This window comes from Zosterops lateralis (genome assembly GCF_965231275.1).
Source record: "Zosterops lateralis genome assembly, chromosome: 2".
Lineage (NCBI taxonomy): Eukaryota > Metazoa > Chordata > Aves > Passeriformes > Zosteropidae > Zosterops > Zosterops lateralis.
Window position 1 is genome coordinate 16,172,710 of NC_139763.1, and position 20,078 is coordinate 16,192,787.

The 20,078-nt window shown below is 38.3% G+C and overlaps 1 protein-coding gene across 7 annotated transcripts in view; it reads left to right on the forward strand.

The window, feature by feature from the left end:
• SH3KBP1 (SH3 domain containing kinase binding protein 1) overlaps positions 1-20,078 on the forward strand; it is a 212,329-nt gene that overhangs the window by 149,230 nt on the left and 43,021 nt on the right. For all 7 annotated transcript variants that reach the window (XM_083855052.1, XM_083855046.1, XM_083855047.1 and 4 more), the window contains 2 exons: positions 726-801; positions 10,011-10,105. In XM_083855052.1, the coding sequence (XP_083711178.1) occupies positions 726-801; positions 10,011-10,105 (171 nt within the window). The remainder of the gene's footprint in view (positions 1-725; positions 802-10,010; positions 10,106-20,078) is intronic.

Here is a 20,078-nt window from a genome sequence, read left to right on the forward strand (position 1 = left end):
CTAGGATTTTAAAGATAGAAAACTTTCTCCATAGGGTGGCAAGCTAAGAGAGAGAGGATGGCATGCATATAATAATAGGAGAATGTACATAAAGATAAATATCACTGATTTTATTCTATTTTATTTTGGTGGGGGCAGATAGTATTTGTTTACAGTTTCAGCTTACCTGTCTGAGGCAGGTTACTGCCTATTATAAATTATTCCACTGTAAATTAGTTACTTTTGCTAAAAAGAAATAAAAAATAAGAAAATAAGAAAGAGATATTGTCAATATAAAAATCACACTCAATCTAGCATGACTGAAATAAATACTCCTTGTATGAACAGGAGTCAAGTGAGTTCCTCCCTGCTGCTTCTTTCAGCTTTACTTTTGGTACTGAATAACACTTTTCCCTAATTTCATCGATTGCTTAGTATCCAGTCCACCGGTGAAACCTCTGTGAGTCTTCCCGGAAACTCAGGGAAGTGTTAAGGGGTTATAATTTTTAAAATGTTAGTAAACATTAGTAAAGGGAAATTGGAGGATCACATTTTTATGAATTCTCTGTAATTTAAAAACAAAGCTAATCCCCAGTAACAAACATATGTATAGTTTATCATTTGTCTCTTTTCCTTTACTGTCCCTTTTCTACTCATATATTTTTGTATTTCCATTACTATTTTTTATGTTGTCCAACTTTTAACTGAACCTGCAAATTTTAAAGAAGAATAATTTTTTTTTTCAGAATGTTGGGAAGAAATTACCTCCAGCCACAGCAACTCAGGAGCCAACAAAAATAGAAGTGGACAGCAGAACAAAAAGTAGGTTTCATAGGTTTTTCTTTTTTGCACTTTGTGCTATTAAAAGCAAGCTGAATGCTTTTCTGTTTTTGGTTAAAAGAGTGTCCTGTATATTAAAAAAGTGAGGATGCAGATAGATATATTTAGGATAAATTTTGAGTAGGTGATACTTAGACAAAATGCTTTGTACCACAGAATCCTCTGAATTGTTTTTGCTCTTGTGACCCTACTGCAAGTTTTCTGCCACCAAAAATCAAATTAAATTATGTGATCAACTTTCAGCCTTGAGGATACTTCGGAATTAATTAGAGTTGAATAACATCCAAATTCAGGTTGTAACTTGTAGGTAGGTCACAGAAAAATTTCTCTCATTGTGAGAAATGCCCTTGCCTTTTTCCTCGTTCTTAAAAAAAAAAAAAAAAAATCTATTTTCTTTATTAGCAGAAATAAACTATATGCATGGTTTGTATGGGAAATCAGAAGAGAAGGCTCCAAGGAGACCTTTCAGCAGCCTTACAGTACCTGAAGGGGACCTACAGGAGAGCTGGAAAGTGAATTTTTACAAGGGAATGTAATGATAGGATAAGGAGAAATTACTTTAAACTGAGATAGGGCAGGTTTAGATTAGATGTTAGAAAATTGTTACTGTGAGTGTAGTGAGGCACTGGAACAGGTTATCTGGAGAAGCTGCAGGTGCCCCATCCTTGGAGGTGCTCAAGGCCAGGCTGGATGGGACTCTGAGCCACCTGGTCTAGTGAAAGGTGTCCTTGCCCTTGGCAGGGGTCATTGGGACTAGACGATCCTGAAGTTTCTTTCCAACCCAAACTGTTCTCTAATTCTCTGACCTTCAGTTCTTTTTTCATCATTTCAGTACTTAGCAATGAAAAAGTAATTATTAAATTTTCCAGGTATGTCTCTATGCAGTTCTAGGGATGCATATGTAACTAGCTTACCAAATAATATACATATATATTCCCCATCTTTCGATTTTATTTATATAAAGTTACAACTAAATGTTACAGATTCTGGTGGAAAATAATAAGAGGGAAGAGAACATAGCCATACCTTAGAAAAGAAGCTGAATACAACAGAGTTGATTTTCTTTAAATCTTGCGCAGTCCTTCTTCCCTGATGTGTTTATCCTTTTAGATAGTTAGCAGATAACGTTTTGTCTCAGAACTGAAACACATATAGACATATGTAGGAAAGCATCTGGATCAGCAGAGCAGTGTCTGTCTGAGGGAAGTGTGTGGTTACAAACTGGTTTGCACAGGTTTTCAGCTCAGAGTTGCAAAAGCAGCTTAGAAGAGCTTTCAGTGAGTTATTTTCCATTAGCTCCACCACAATCCTTGACTTTCTTCATCCTCTAATCTTGTTCCCCCGTGCCAGCAGGCTCTAATGGGAAACAGTGCAAGAATTCAATTGCCCTGAGGAAGTGAAGACTTGAAGTACTAAAAAATGTGTGAACTGGTAATGCAGGAGAGGGCTCCTGAGCATGTTTTGGAATTACCTTTGCCAACCTGCAGGTTGAGCAGCTCAAGCTGACCTGAGTGCAGGTGCCGTTGGAAGGGCTGGTCCAGGGGCTTTCCCACCTGCAGCATTAACCCTTGTGTGAGAAGCCAGGCTGCTCCTTTCCACATCAGCTCTTACTTCTGACAGCTGAAGCTGCTCCCAGGGTATGGGAAGTTCAAACTTTCACATTTATAAACTGAGTATGGAAACCTTCTCACCAGTGGTTACAAAACTGCATCTTCTGTGATCCATTGAGCTCTGACTGCAGAGACATTTTTCCATCAAAACTTTGAGGGTCTGGATGGTCCTTCTTTTACCTCTTTGTTATTTCCCTCAGACTCATCTTTTTGTTCAGAAAAATCCTTCTTCTGTTAATGTCTTCATTCAACATCGATTTCATCAGAGTTGGTGAGAAGGGTGGGCTACTTACTTGCACAGTATGTTGTTGAATTTTAACTAAACTACATTACTTATTATTTTATCTTTCCTGAAATCTCTGAGGCCTCAGTAGAATTCTTGGCATCTCTGTTCGTACTTGGGAAAGAGAAGCACATCTATAGGAAGGTCTGATGTAATGTAATTATATATAATTTTCTTAGCCTCAAATGACATCATTGAAGACACGTTTCATTCAGCTGAAGTTGTCCTTCACTTAAATTGAAAAACCTTTCACTGCAAATGAAACATGCTTCAGTCTGGTTTGGTGTTTAATATAGGCAGAGGAATAATTTACTCATAATAAAGTTAATGTCTGATAGTCAGAAATGAGGAGTATGTTCAGACTGGCACAGAACTATAATCTGCCTAGTATTTGTCATTTCTCAAAAATTCAATTTTTACTTTTTACCACAAATAAGCTTGAAAAAGCATTCAGTCTAGGGAAGTTTGCAGTCTCAGAAAACTGGTGAATGCTCTAATTGGCTGTGTTCAGCACAAAAGTATCATTCCACCTTGGACCTCAAGTACTTTCCCTTTTGCCTGGGATGGTAGTGTCCCAGTCTTTCTTGGAGCCTTTAACTGCTGAACAAAACAGATACTGTGCCATTCTTCAAGGAAATAGCAAGAAACAGAAGATCCATAGACTAAGCTCAGTATGGGGAGGGAGGTTTTGGATATATGGTTTAGATTCCTTTGGGATTACTCTTGAAAATGAATGCTGCAAGCAAAGTAGCAGGTACCAGCATCATCTTCCCTCTCTGCCCATGGGGCTTCAGCAAAGAGTGATGGTTGCTGACTTTTCTCACACTTCAATTCCAGTCTTTTTTTCTATAGCTTTTCTGATGTGACAGGGCAGTGATCAGCAGTGAGGCACTTGATGTGCCATCTTCTCTTGGAACATCCAAGATGGGCTAAGCTCTGCTATGGGGTGAGTTGGTTGAAGCAAAAGGCCAAGGTGTGCGTTCTCTAAGGTGCGTCTCCCAACAATACTCTGTGTGAATCTCCCCAGAAACAGATTTAAGATTTTGTGGGATAAACAAATGACTCTTCAAGGCCAAAGAGGACTTTTTGCTTAAAGGAAGAGGACAGTGAAGGCACAAATCTTTACAGGCCTTGAGTGATCCCTTGGAAAACATCACTAACCTTTTACAAATGAGGGAATGTCTTTGAACAGAAAAGGGTAGAGCTGTTTGGTTTAGATTTGTGAGTTCCTAGATTCAGAGGAGTATTCTGCTCTTAAAGTTCCATCTCTGTCATGTAGATAGGATTAATGCATGAGTGTTTACAATCCTGTTTCTGGAGTGAGATGTATTGTTTTCTCTTAAATAGCTTACTTTTAGTGTGAGTGGCTTGTGGTGAAAAGAATATGTTGTAGAAAGTTTATGTAAGTTTTGAAGTAGCTCTGTTGGATTCTAAAATTCAGCAAAACAAAAACATCCCCAATATCTGAGAGCTGCTGCAGATTACTGAGACTGCACTAATGGAGTATAAATAAGCACACAATAAAATTGCAAAGGCAGTAAGTCACAGAGTGCATTGACCACAGCACTTAATTTGATTACTCCACTCACTATTTAAAATTTGTGTTAAGCTACTGCATAGGAGTACCAAGATCATAGCAAACTAATCTTTTTGCATGATGCAGAAGGTATAAGGAATAGTGAATATGTATTAATAGGACCATAGTTACTTCTGTTTCTATTTTTTTTAATAAGGCAGTGTTTTGACAGTTTACATCTGACTAAGTTCTGTGAAAATATTTATTAGTGCACTCTATTTATGAGTCTTGAGTGTAGCAATCAAGAGTAAAACCAAATTCTGCTGAGTATAGTGTTTGGATTTATTTGTCTGGTTTGTGGTTTTGGTAATAATTATGTAAATTTTCTCTGGATTTTGTATGTTTTACTGCATTTCAGAAACATTTTATGGGTGATAGGCAAAGAGAGGAAGTTTAAACTCAAGAAGAGGAAGTTTAAACAGCATTAAACTACCTTAATGCTGTTTGGTTTTTTATTTAATACTACTGTTTGTGTCCATATTGATTGTTCTGTGATTTAGACTTCACTGATGGGGAAATATTTAAACCTCAAAAATTAACAGTAGAAAGAAACAACACTAGAAGTGAAAGTAAGAGATTGTGTCATCCTGCCCTAAGAGGAAAAGCAAATTCCAGAGTCACTGTCCCCTTTGAGATTTGAGCTTGAATGACTGTTTGTCTGTGGACTGCCTTCTTGAAGGTCTCAGCTCATCCTAAGAGTGTGGCAGGAGAGCAAACAGAAGAGTCACAGTTCTGTAGTGAGACAGGGTTCACTGATACAGTAAATGGAGTTTGCTCAGATCTGGCTGGAACAGTATAATATTTAACCAGTCTCTCAAAATACAAACAAATGAATTTACCTGCTGTACTACTGCAGCACCCCAGGTCACAGAGCAGGTATGTGGATGGACATCAGTTCTTTACCCTGCAGTTGTAAATGCATATGGAGCCCCTGAATTCCGCCAGTGAAATACTGTCCTTGCAATGGCCTGGGTAATGAGGCAGCCATGCTCTGTAGGAAGATCATCCCTTGCTATTGTTCTCCCTCTTGAGACAAAGATTTTTTGTGGGTTGAGACTGTATCAAAAAGGCCACATTTTCAGCTTGGAGACAGACAGTGTTGCACAAGGATACATGGTAACAACTCCCATAAAAGATTTTGTTCTCTTCAGATTTATCCATTGACTCAGTTCCTTGAGCAGTGCTCTTTGCCCGTGGTTGGGAGGAGCTGTGAGTGTGCAGTGAGAGACTGTGGTCTGACAGAGTACTGCTGAATTGATAAAATAGGACTGAAAAGCTCATGAGTATCATCTTTTTTTCCTCCCTCGTTGTTTCCAAGATATCTGCTATTGGGGGTTTATGAACAGATTTTTTTTATCAGGTCAGGAGGAGAAAAAGAGGCTTCTGGAAGAACTCTCTGATGTATAAACCCAACTTTAGTTGTCAAATGTAAAAATAAGATTTATCATCTACAGCTGAGGGATACTTATTATTGGTATCTTAGTTTGAAGTTTTAATTTAGCTTAAGTTTATTTGCCAGGCATATAATAGGATATGTTGTTTTGACTTTTAGTATTTTTCTGTTCTTTTTTTTTTCTCATTTGGAAAATCCCAAATTCAGCAAATTCCATTGTGGTCTATACAATGCTGTGTCTGAAATTAGGTTTTTCTTTTATCTTTTCTTCCTTCCTATCTAAACAACACTGTTGACATTAAGTGCTTCTACATCCTCCTCAGTACCTTGCTGAGTAAGGACAATTTTAGTACTGATGTGACATAGCCTGTAAGATTTTTCTCTGCTTTTATTAATCTGATTTTAAAGATTCACATTATTTTGAGTTCTGTTGGCTTTGTTTTTGCTTGCTTAAATCATGTTGGTCTACCTATCCCTTAGGAGAAGTTTGAAAGCTGACTTTGTCCAGTTACTTACATTGCTCCCAACCCATCTGTGATGTTGAGACCTCTGTTGCAGCATGATCCAATGGGTTCAGTGATTTAATGTATGTCTGAATTATACTCAGGAAGTCCAGACTTCCAGTGTATATAAGCCATATTCTTCTTCCATGGCTGTTCCTTCCCTCTGTGTTCCTGTGCCAGCATTCAGAGCATAGGGGTGCCACAAGCCTCTCCCAGCTCCCTCTTGTGCTTCTCAGAATTTTGTCTCCAGGCTCTTTATGAACCACATCATCATTTGGTTAATTTTTGATATTTTTCTAAAGTTTAATTCCTTGTTTTGCTGCTATTTGGATTTTTTTTTTTTTAAGAAAAGAAAAGAAAAGTTGAAGAGTTTGGTGGGGAGAGTGGACAGGTCATGGGACAACAGAGTTCTTCACGTCAAAACTAGAAGGACAAGATGTGTAGCTATCTGCTAGAGAGAACTTACTTCCTGATCATCAATTGGTATTTCAGGTGCTGAAACCACAGCCCTCTCTCCACTCTTGTCTATAAGGGCCTTCATCCTGAAAGACAATTCAAATACCCAGTCTCCAAATAGCAAGCAAGACCTGAGGGAGCTTCATCTGTTACAGGACTCAGGATACCCAAGCCCTTTGCTATCCAAAACATTTTTTTAACCTGAAACACGTGGGATTCATCCAAACCTTGAGCAGAAGCTGCACTGCAGACATCCTGTCCAAGTGATGCTGTTCGCGATTTTTTAGCTGTACTTTGTGCTTGGCTTCCCACTTAATCTTGAGCTGATGCTGTTATTGAATGGAGAATCAATGTATGTGTCTGAGCATGGATGTTCTGGAATGATCCCTCTTGGGCTCAGGTGTTGTTTACTTCTGAGAATCCAGCCAGCTCTGTATCCCAGAAAAGAAATGCTAAGCCTGTTCCCAGTAACTAGAGACTTGCCTGTGTGTGCAGCACTCAGCTTCTTTAGTGCGCTATTACATCCACATCAACTCTGGACTAATTCACTGAATCTATTATTTAGCACAGCTGCTTTTTGGAGTGTGGAAATACTCAGAATAGGAAAAAACCCCATGATGATAATTTAAGGTAGCATGCCACTGAAGTGTAGAATGTGCCGAATGTCATATTTATCTACATGCTGCTTTGCATCCACCTAAGTTATTGTGTTTCAGCTTTCTGCCACCTTTTTGTAAAATGTTATTATACTGTCTCAAAGACAAGGAAGGGAGCAGGTGGAACATCCTAGCCAAGTCCACAAAGAGACATCCCAACCCTTCCTCAGAATGCCGTAAAGCAACAATTAGACACCCCTTTCATGCTCTGAATCTGAGTTGTGACCTGGTGTTTCTCACATGCCCAGTGGTTTGGAAAAGTCATCAAATGATTATTTCATAGTGTTCTCTGCTTTCAGAACAAGGAAAAGGATTTTTTCCTTGTTCACTTATTTTTCCGCAAAACTTTTGTTCATTGTCTTCACCTGAATTTTGTTTCTTCAGAGACACCAGAGGAGGTGTGGTGAGTTGACCCTAGCCAGAACCTATGCTCCACCCAGCCACTTGCTCCCCATAAGGGACAAAGCAGGGCAAGCAAAAGCAAGAAAATTCCTGAATAAAGATAGTTTGATAAATAAATGAAAGAGAAATAAAAAAAGGCAACATAAAGGCAACGACCATTCAGTAGATCAGTTCATTCACCATCTACAGTGGATCATTGGCCAGCCAGCCTCCAAGGAATGGAAACTTCATAGACCAACATCCCCAAAGCCCACCCATTTTTATTTGCTGAGCAGGAGCCATATGGCACAGAATATCCCTTTACTCATCTTCAGTCAGCTGCTCTGTCCCCTCTAGCTTCTTGCCCACCCTGGCCTACTGGGCGATAGAAAAGGGAGAAAAAAAGAAAGCTGTGTAGGTATGCTGAGCAATAGCCAAAACACCAGTGTGTTACCAGTGCAGTTTTAGTACAAATCCAAAATACAGCACCCTGTGGGCTGCTGTGAAGAAAATTAAGTCCATCTCAGGCAGATGTAATATAGGGCATGGCCAGAAAACCAGCTGAAATGGTCATGGGTAAATTCAAACATTTGTGTTCAGAATAAGAAATCGGTGAAGCCTAAGAAGTTCTTGTTTACTTGAACCAATGACACATGAAATTCGTGCTGTGTCTGAGTGACAGTGTATGAACTGAAGAAGACTTTTCCTGTTCCCTGTTAGTACTATTTAATTTCTCAGGCTGATGGTGCTTACAGAGAGTGGACTTTCAGATGAACATTTCTGGGCTGCTTCTTTATGGTTGATATTCCTTTCACCAAACTTTAGAAGTTTGGATGGAGCTTCTGTGTCAGAGCCCTAAGTTTGGGTTATAATCATGCGAGTTTGGTATCTGGACTTTTGTGGGGGTGGTCCCACTGGAGATCTGTCACTGCTGTCCAGGGAGTTCAGATCATGGTTCAGCTAATCAAATGTAGGTGTCTGCTCTTGGAGTCAGGAGTGGCTTTCAAGGCTGTGCTCATTTTAGTGACTTGATCTCCATTGACTGTAGTGCACTGACCAGGTTGGATTCTAACATCAGATGCCTGAATCTAAATTTAGACACAAGACCAAAGCTTGGAGGCTGAAATCAGTAGCCTGCATCTGGAGCTGTTTGAGATACCCTCAGGGTATTTTGTTTTGACTTGCCTCCAGCTGTCAGACCAGAGGGACCTGGCAATTCCATAGGTTCAGCCATACTATGCATGTGTCTTACATACCCACATGTGTCTGAAAAGGCACTTAGTGTCTGGGCAGCTGAACTGATCTCCTGGTGGAGCCTCAGATACCCTCAAGTGTGATAATGCAGGTTCTTGTTATAGTAAGTATTAAAGAATAGGTCCTGTTACTTCAAATTAGTTTATATTTCTGTGGCCTGCCAATACTTCTCTGCATTGAATATGGAAGTTGACTAGACACAGAGATCATCAAAACTGAGACATTTAAAGTGAGGTGAACATTTTTACAAGATCTTATGCCCTTCTACAAACAGTCAAGTAGTTTACTTGGTCCTTTAAGACCTGCTGTCTTAGAGTATCACATATTTTTATGCATAGTTTAACAGCTGTAAAAGATACTCCCTTTTTATTTGTAAGGCACATTGGCATACTCATCTGTTGCACAGCAACATGTAAATAACTGCTTTTCATGACAACTGCTTTTTATGATTTCTGAGTAGGAGTGCTGGCTCCTGTATTTTCCAGATGAAAATTGAAATGATGCCCTTATTTATAGACAGTAAAGGAAAAAGAGTCAAGGAAGCTTTAGAGTAATGCTCAAAAATCTTACACTAAGTGTACAGGTGGTATAGTTATTAATGCATCAACATTTATTAATGTATTATTTATTTTTGCACCAGCTTTATAGATTCATAAGTATCTGCTTTCTTGTGCACAATAGATAGGCCATGACAACCTACTGCTTCCTTTATGCTTCCAGTTTATGCCATCTGGTGGGAACCATACCAGTGGAGCTGTGGAAGGAAGTGTCAGATACAGGTTTACTCTAAGGGAAAGAGTTTGTGGCAGGTTGCTATCTGGAGCAATTTTATTTGAGATGATAGTTCTAGGGGCTACAGAGCTAACTCCCTGGATGACGTGTGTGGGAATGCTTGTCAGCGTGCCATTTTTTAAATATTTCATATTGTTTATGAAGGTCTAAAATACAAAGAGAAAGATGGCAAGGAAATAAGGCAGCACAAAGAGACACTAATGGAATATTTTATGAAGATTATTCACCCTTGAATAAGCAGTTGTTATAAGGTGATAATTTATCACAGTGAATGTTCTTCCTTTCAGACAAGGAGTATTGCAAAGTGATATTTCCGTATGAAGCACAGAACGACGATGAGCTCACAATCCGGGAAGGTGATGTTGTCACACTTATTAGTAAGGTAAAAGCAATATTTTTCTCCTGTAAGCAGTGATACAGTTTTTAAATTGACATAATTTAATTACCATAAAATTAGTATTTGTGCCTTTGACAGTGTTGTTGCTAAACCAAAGCTAGTTTGACAGTGAAACATTACACAGACTTCAGAGCCCTACATCTCCCTTCCTCTTGTGCTTCAGAGCCTTACCCTGATAATGAATTTTAAGCAGAGAACAGCCAATGTGTAGTCTTGAGTTTACAAATTTATACAATTAATTTTAATTTGAATCTGCTGGCAGATCAACATAAATTGTAAATTGATCTCTGTAACAAATATAATGGCTTAGAGAATAAACTGGAAGGTTTAAGAAAGTAGCAGTTCTGAATATCTCTCTTTGGTGTGCAAATTATTTTTCTTGTAGGATTGTGAATTAGATTTTTGTTTTAGATTGAGGTAATGTGCCTAAATTAACTTACTGAACTAAACATGTAAGATTTAGCCACGCTTAACATTCTGGTGAAGCAGAAAAAGATGACAGAACAGAAAAGAAATAGTTTTAGATCTGTGTTTTTTCTACAATTGTGTGAAATTATTCAAGATTAGAAATGAAAAAAAATAGTGCCAGGATTTATCCTAAATCTTCAAAAGCCATAGAGTGAGATGGTAAGTAAACAGTTGGTTTTCATTTAGAAGAGTTGTGTACCATGTTACAAAGAACAGATTATAGTTGAGGTGCACTTAATTTCCTGCTCCTGTTAAAAGGCTTTACAGTTTGTTTAAAAGTTTTCGCTTGCTGGACATAAATATTTGTGTGGGGAAAAAAACTATAAACTAGAAAACACTGTGGACTTTCCATGAGAAAGATGAATCATAACAATTTACACAATACTGCTGCTTTTGTTTGTGCTTGTATGAAAGTAAAATAATTAATTCTATAATTGATGTGTCACAAGAAATTGTTACTTCACTGAACAATTTGGCACTGGGTGAAAAAAACCCCAAAATCTTGGGAAGTACAACTGGACCAGTGTTTGTCACATACTAAGCTATTTTCAGTCATAGAGGATATCTTCTTTGTCCTGAACAATATGCATGACAAAGAAAGTAATCAGAGATTTGGTAGGAAGAGAAAGTGCAAATGTAAAAATAAATTACATACATTAAATAGCCTTTAATGACTTGCCTTCATTGACTTTTGTTTAGCTTGTTTGTAGAGCTGTGTAGCTTTGCCTGATTTAGAATGTTCTCATGTGAGTATTTAACAGTGTTTCTGATCATGAAAATGGCTTTTAAGGTGTTGCTCCTGTCCACTTTATGCTTTATTGACCATAATGATTTAATTCCCCAAGATGGCTGGTCTCTGGGTGGAGCTGTGTTCAGCAGCAAGAACGGATAAAAAGACAATTACATTACTGAGGTTTCTGTGTGAGATTTAATTTGCTTGCTTTTTCCTATTTTCTTCTTCCCTCTGCCTCTGCCCTCACAGTGGAAGGGTATTTGTCTTTTATAACTAAGCCGATGATTTGACCATATTGATCAGTTTTCCAAACCACACAGAGAGAACAGTTTGGAATAGTAAATACACTATTCTCTAGCTCTGTCTTTCTATCTACTTTCCACTGTTATCAAGCCATTGCAGACATTTTATTTAGTTTTCTTTTTTTTTCTGTGTCATGTCACGTCTGTGAACACTTACATAAACCCATGCCTCTAGAGAGTGGAGGATCTCAATGCACAAAAGCCTGGAGTTTCTCTGTGGATGCCTTTTATGCAGTGTCTGAACTGATCTGAGCCACTGAAAAAATGGTGCTTAACAAGCAGTCACTTTGCAGATTCTTTTGTGCTTTGCAGACCTCGTTGCAGTCAGATTTGTGGGGTTTATTCATCTGTTTTTAAAATAGTTAAAAAAATAAAATTCAGGCTATGTGGAGTCAGGGTCTTTGTTGTGGAGTTCTGAAAACAGCGAGGTCTCCTTTATGCTCTACCACATAATACGATAACTTTATTTTAGTCCAGATCTTGTGCAGCAGATGTCTGTTGTCATCCTTTTAGTCAGCAATAACAAAGTCAGCCTCATCTTTATGTCCACCAATGGCTTCTGCTATAGAGTTACCTGGAGTTCAAATCACCACACTTACATGACCAGTTAGTGAGCCAGGCTGATAAGAGACATCAAAGAGAAACATACGGAATGCTTCATAAATTATTAGCATGGCTTTGCTTTGCTATCAGATTGCAGAGTTTCTTTTAATTTTTTTGTAATGAATTGTTTTGCTTTCTGTGCTAGAAAGCATTAGACAGCTTTTATTCTTCCCAATTATTTAGACTCAAAGAGAGAAGACTGGTACTTCTAAGGAAACAGATGGGTGTCACAGTACTTCTTACAACCACAGATGCATTACCATAAAATAATGTATTTTTTTGAAATCACTAAAACCAAAAAGTGATATAGATTCAGATAAAAAGTCTGTCACTAGACTAATCTGCTTTTCCACAGTTAAATCCATAGGAGTGTTGAGGACTCATAATTTTAACTCATTCTGAATTTGCTTTTAATTGAAAACAGCAGCATTGGTGAGAATGTGTGGGAGTGGCTGAAGTAATGAGTGAGTGACAGAAGAATGGGAGAGAAATCTCATGAAAAGAATGTAAAATGCATTACAGTAATCTTAGCAGCACAAAGATGAGGTAGCACTTGATAGGTGGTAAGACAAAAGGGGATGGATCAAATGAGCTAAATGGGAAATTCCTACAAGAGCCTGTGTACAGGTGCACACATGTGACAATGGGTATGTGAGGAAGCTGTTAGTGTAATATTCATCTTGAAATGGTAAGACCTAATTTTGTGGAAAGGTGTAGAATTCACCATTTTAACAGTATCTACAGATAAAAGGGATAAGAGTATAGAAGGGTATAGCAGATTTTTCCCTTTTATTCAGTTGAATTAGTTATAAAAGTCCCTTTGTCAAAATCATAAAATCAAGATCATAAAATATCTCTCTAATATAAAAAGCAAACTTTTTTTTGTCATGTCCTTTGCAGACTCTGTTTCAAGTTCTCACTGTTTTGATGGATGTGAGAGCTTGAATCACAAACTGGTCAGAACTTCCCCATAGGTCTCTGTGATAAGAGAATTTGAGTATCTGAGGTTTCTTTGAAATAGCTAAAGAATACTTGGAGCAGATTTGGTGAATCGCAAGTGACCTCCCTAATCACCTGGAGAAGGTGCTGGAAAAGTTTATTTAAGTGCTGAAGAAAGTCAGTAGAGGCTGATCATTTACAGGTCAGAATGGTATGTATTTGGGGAGATACAGGGTGAAGGATGGCATTATGCAAACCTGATAACCAAAAATAACTGCCAGTTATTTGGAAAATATACACTATGAGATAGAGTCCAAACATATCTTAGTTAAAATGTACCTAAAAGACTGAAGAAAAGCAGAAACCTCACGTAAATCTATTCCAAAATTTTCTGGAAAAGGTTTTTCTTTCCTTCTTTTCCCCAGTAAATCAAATCCCTTTGCTAAACCTAGAAAAGGTTTTATTTATTAATAAGAGGAAATAAAAATGGGCACGTGTTATTCCTTTAATTCCTTCATGCAGAATAATGTAAAAACCTTGAAAATATTGGTCAGAATTGTAACAGAAGGTAAAGATTTCATTTTCAAGGCATTAAACTAATAGACTTGGTGCCTTTGTTTTGCAAAAAATGAGTCTAAAAAAATATACCTTTGAAGAAAAAGAATAAAAAGCAATTACTTTACTTTACAGTTAACGTGATGGTTGTGCATTTCAATGATATGTCCATAAGGTTGAAGCTATGAATGGTAAGAGGCCATGAGATTGACAGTGTAGATTATTTTTGTATTGTCAAACATTTGTGTTCCTTAGGTATTTTTTTTTAGTGTCTTCAAATATTCCTGACAGCATTTGGGTATGGGCAAGAACACTGGTAATGACTGCACCCTGAAGCTGAAGGAGAATGGCAAACAGGTCTTTTATCATGCTCAAATATTCATTTGGGAGATTGTATTTGTAAAAAATACGATTTCTTCTAAGCAGCAGAAGATTCATGTGACATTTTCAACTGTCGTCATGAAAATTTTACAGGACTTTTTATTCCAGCCCTCTTAGATATAGCTATTGGAAGCTACTTTCCTACCAATTTATTAATAGCTTTGATAAATTGTAACAAAATGCATACAATTCTGAAGACTTCACTGGCGCACAGAAAATTACCTCTGTGAGGAATCAATAGAAATAGCTACATAATTTCAAAGCAAATACATTAGGGACACACTGGCACCTGTGCACTCATTCAAAAGCAGTTTTACTTGCAAGGATGTAAAGAAGATTTCATTGCAGTGCATCAATCTACCTGAGCTCTAGGCAATAAAGACCACTTTGTTCCCAGGAATGAAAATGGTCTGGATAAATAAAATTAGCTTCTTCAAAAATCATTGCAAATTTGAAAAGCTGGCAGCAACAGAAAGATATGTTCACCTGAACCCTAATTATCAATGGACGGCACTGATATCAGCAGCAATTCTGCTAATTCTGAATTTATAAGGTGATTTTGCTGATGCTATTCAAATAGAACGGGTAAAGTTGCTGCATTGGTATCATATACACAACAGGATAATTACTAATAAAAAACTTACATGACCATTTGTCTGGTCTAGATATTTAATGAGTTATTTAATGGCAACCCAATTTGTAGAGCTTAATTCTGTCCTGGGGGGCAAAGAGCCACAAACCTAGTTTTAAAAATAAGCATAATGGCAATCAGTTTTTGCAAAGCTTGTATTTGCTTTTGGTGTTATTGTTAATAATTTATTGTGAGATTTGCAAATCTTGTGGTTCAAAATGTGTTGCTTCGCGTATCTGTCTCTCAGGTCAGCTCAGCGTCAGCTGGGCCGCCTGCTAGCTGTGATACGCCCAACAGTACCTTCGCGTGGGTTTTTGGTTCCGCAGTCCCTTTGCCTTAGCTGTCTCGGCCGTGGCTAGAAAGAGGGGACACTCCAGGCTCAGGGAGAAAAGGTTTTATTCGGGTAACTCAGGGAGCAGCCCCTGGTTCCAGGCCTGTGCCTCTGGGGAGTGACCCCGGGCCTCGGTTACAGGGGGTTTTTGTTCCCCCAAAATCTCAGGGGTGGATACAGGTTACAAGACCAATCACACAAAGCCAGGTGGGTAAGGTCAAAATGCAATACACAAATCAGGTGGATTTGGGATGTGGCCCTGGGAGACCCACCAATCCCTGTCAGACACCTCTCTTGAAGGTCTGGGGTCTGGGGGGTGGTGGACATGTGGGGGAGAAGTACAATGGGATGGGGGAAAACACAATAGGACGATCGAAACCCAGGGCAGAGGATTAGAGTTGTCTTGGCAACTCTTATCAACCTCTGATAAGCACATTCCAAGACAGTAGCTTTACCTGGCTAGGGTTAAAGTCCAATTCACATCAAACCTACAACTAAGAAACTTATGATACTATTCCAGCACCCCCACAAAAATGCTGTACATTTAGCAACTTCCTTCCCTGAAGCACATGCAGTTGAGTGATAAGACAGACAAGTAAGTACAGGTGAGTAGACGAGTGTAAGGAAACAATTCAGTGAGGTTCAGTCCTGATAGTCTCTTTCATCATGTCCTTTTCTCACTGTTGCAGTGGTGCTCTGTGTGTTTGTCCCTGTAAGAGCATGGAATCTGACCCTATGCAGAGCATTTAACACTGCCCAATCCTCAGGGTAGCCATGAGGCAGTTAATTTAACCCTGACTGTATTTATAGGCAGTTACTGGAGCATGGTCCTTTTGCCAGAACAATTCTACCACTTTTCTCTGTTAGAACATCTTTAAATGCTCATCCTGGTGCAGGAGGTGATTGTCCAGAGCACTTTCTTTAGCTGAGCGGTTGGCAAGGCGAACTCATCTGGGCAGGGTTGTGAAGGAAAACAGCTGCTCTGACGGATGCAGGAGGCTCCTAAAGGGATGGAATTAGTAAGTGCTATGTTAAAGAATCTTGCCAGTGAGTTGAGGCCATGAGAAGGGGAAGGAGCAGGACACAGACAGCGTGATAGAGGACACTTGCTGATACTCAATTGAACATTTCTTTGGCTGGGGAGTCGCTAGAGTTGCCAGAAATTGTTTCTGTGGAGTTTTATTCATTGCTGAATTTTTCTGTACACCTTTACACAAACAGCACACACATATTTTACAAACCTTGGCTATAGAAATATGTGAAGGAATTAAACCTTTTAAGTTTTTCTTTATTATGAGCTAATAGGTAGGTATCACTCATACTTCCTTATTAAGACGAAATCTTCACTATTTTCCCCTCTATGGGTGAAAAAAACCAACAATATAGTGATAATATTTGAGGCCATTAAAAATACACCTGATTTACAAGAAGACAGCTTTTTTCCAAGCAGAAATGTGGCAGGTTAATACTGTCTCTTTCAAAATAAATTTTAAGATTGTCTCTTTCTTCCTATGAAAGAAAGAAAAAAATTAGTCACATTTCATGATAGTCAGGTAGCCTTGTGTTTCCTTGATTGACAACTAAAATCAAGCTTCTAGCTCATTTTTAGAAATCAGTTTACTAATATAACCATGCAAAAAAAATAGGTTATGCAGGGGAAAGTATGATCTGGTTTAATAAAATAAAAATATGGCTTTCTATCAGAGCCACAAAATGGACTTTTGCTGACTCTGAAAATTGCATGCAGGGTCATGCACATGCCCCTTTTTGGCATTTTAATACAAAATATATTGCACATTTGTAACTTCTGCAGCAATCTTGCATACAGAAACTGAAAGGAATACAGTAAGTAAGCATTTAATAATGCCCAGCTTTAAGAAGGCTTTTATGATAGCTTTAAGAGAGCTTTTATGATGTTTTGTATTTAAAGAGAAGCATGTAAGCAATAAAGGCACTTACTTCTTGCCTCTGGAAATAAATAGATATTTCCCTCAGAAAGAACAAAACCATAAAGGCTCCTGAGATATCCATGAATTATTCATCGTTGGCCAGACCTAATAGCCGTACCTAATCCGCTGTCTGTGTTCCTTGTCCCCTACCCTTCACTACTTCCCTTGGAAACAATTTTCCCCCCAGGACATCCTGCCTCCTCCTCTGATTGGGAAACCTGCTTGTATCATGCTGGTGATTCCATACAAGAGATTATTTTGCACATTGTAGATGTTGAGGGTGCAGTTTCACATGATGGATGGTACGTGCCTGCTGAAAGGGATGGTTCTCCTGCCCTTTCACCTTGCATCTGGCAACCACAGCACACACAGGGACGGGTGATGGAGGAGTGGGACTGTCCCAGCAGCTTGCTGAGAGGTTGGTGTAGCAGTAGGGTCTCTTTTCCCTGACCTGAAACTTTCCTCTGTAGGTTTTAACTAATGGGAATCAGAAGGTTTGGATTCTTTCTGGGTTCCGTGAAGGATGACAGCTGGGGTAGGTCCTACAAAACAAGCCTGTTTGACATACCTCCAATGTGTGCACCAACTGCCTGGGTAAAACTTGTGTCATTGCACAGAAGCATCAATCTTCCTCAAATGAGTGATATAAAGCAGTTTTATAAAACTTATGGGCACACCGATGATCAAGTAAATGAATATTCACTTTCTGAAATTATTATTAGATACTCAGTAAATTATGGAAAATAGACTCTGAGTAGTTCCTCTTGCTTGAACCTTGTCCTTGGACAGCACTTTTAAATATTTATAAATAATTTTGTAACCCTTTTTCATATCTTGCAGTGTTTGTTGGCTGCTGTAATTAACAGTGGGGCATTAAGGTCTCTGTAGAGACAAAGCCTGACAATGTTTAATCGGGAACCAGGTGCAATGTACTTTTCATTGGTATCTTTAGAAATATTAGTGAAACACAAATATTTGAGCTAAGCACTTAAATAAGCTGTTAAGCCTGTGATTAGTCCAGGGAGAGTGGAACAGCCAGCACTCGAACGCTGATCTCATTAGTATACTTACAATATTATTTTTTTAAAGTACACCCTGAAATTCTCTTTTCCTGTTCTTATTACCATCAATTGTGGTGTTACAACAGTGACTTCAAAAGAAGGGGATTCTTTTGTTCGTGGGAAGTCCCAGATTTGAATTTTGACAAAGGCAAGTTCATGCCAAGCTATGTAGGTGAAGTAGCAGGATCCCTCATGCATGCAGTGCTCCAAGATTGCATCATTGGAAAGGCGTTTTGTTTGTAAGTATGTTTAACACAGCCAAGCTAATCTAAAAAGGTGACATATTTTGAGATAAAAAAGGAAAGAATCTTTTTTTCTGCTTAGAAAAGATATCGCTGAAATGCTGAGGTGTCTGGAAAACTGTGATTATTGCTCACAGTGTGGGGTTTAGATTCACTGCTTAGCTTAATTCTTTCTTTTATTTTGAATGTTGGGTTCACCTGCTAGTTTGATGGTATTATCTGAAGTCCAACATTTTCAGGGCAGGGAAAGCAATTTCAAGGGGAAGTAAAAATGCACATACAGTGCCAAGTAATTAGCAATTGTAATTAGGACCCCAGTCTTAGGATGTCTTCAATCTAAGTAGTAATAGCATTAAATAATCTTTAAAATGTTTTGTTCCAGGTTTTTATAATCTCTCTAAATACAAAAAATGTAATTAAAATAAATATTTTATCTTGGCTCATCAGAGGCATAAATTATATCTGTTAGTAGCACCACCTTTTATGTTTGTGTTGGCTAATTTAGTTTTAATTTGAGTATTGGAGTGTTAGAGTTTTATGATGTGGAACATATTTATTTCTCCACAATAATTCTGCTGACTGAACATTGCAAATGAAGTGAATCCTCAGAAGACATTGTTTTGTTCAATAAGCAACTTAATTCTTCCTGTTTGTACAAATATTTCATCAAAGCTTTTTAGCCTCATTACTGATTAAAGTACTTAGTCACAGAATGTAAAGTCAAAAGATTAGACCTAGCCTGAAACGGATTTAACAGAAAAACACATCTGCTGTGTTAGATCCTCTGCTCTAATGTCCTGGGTATTGCAGGTCATGCATTATTCTCAGCCAGTTTCTTTTTTGCCAGGTTCAATAACCTGGGCCAATATTTGAACAGACTTGGTCTTCTGGAGAGGTGTCTTCTTGTGCCTTCAGTAATAACCACAGCCTGGAAAGAGCAGTGTAACCAGAGCTGAAATAGTGTCTAATTTCTGATTCTCTCTCCTGTTTCCTTCCATACAGCATTAACATGAGGATTTCTTAGTAGAGCCTTGGAGCTTGTGGATAAATAAAAGTTTTTCTATTTGACACCTTAAGCTTTGAAAGATGAAACTGGGATTATCAGATGGAAGGTTTGGTATGGCTTGGGCATGAGACCTGATAGGAGCTGGGAAGGATCCATGCAGGACTTGTGGCTTTTGGAATACACTAAGGATTTGAGCAGGATAAACCTCTGGGTTAGAGGCCAGACAGAGGTTAGGGGCCAGACTGGGAAGTTTCCTTTAATGCTTTTCTTTCAATATATCATAATCTACATGTATTTACAAGAAGTCTGTTAAGGGAAAACTGGTTTTCTCCAGGACTGCTTCAGGAGACAAATTTACTGTCTATTGGGCTGTCTCTTTTATCTAAATTACCTCGTATTAGGTAGTTGTTGAGAGATTCATTCTGTCTTATTGACAGAATTTAAAATCATGTTTCTGCCTAGGAATACTTGATTACTATTCAGATGCTCTAAATCACAGCCATTTTCTTTAACAGAATTTAACAAATTTTGTACTTTTTTGTACTGTAAGCTCTCAATCCTGGTAACTGAGCTTATAGTAAGTAGCAAACCTTGATCATTTGGAGAAGTCCTAGGTAGCACAATGTGAGTGTAATGTAGGCCTCTGGAGAGATGCTTTCCCTCATTCATAGTTTACCAATTTTAATGAGAATTGATGAAGATTCTAAAATCAATTCTAACTCTTGAAATAAACCTGGATTTCAAGAATGATCTGTCT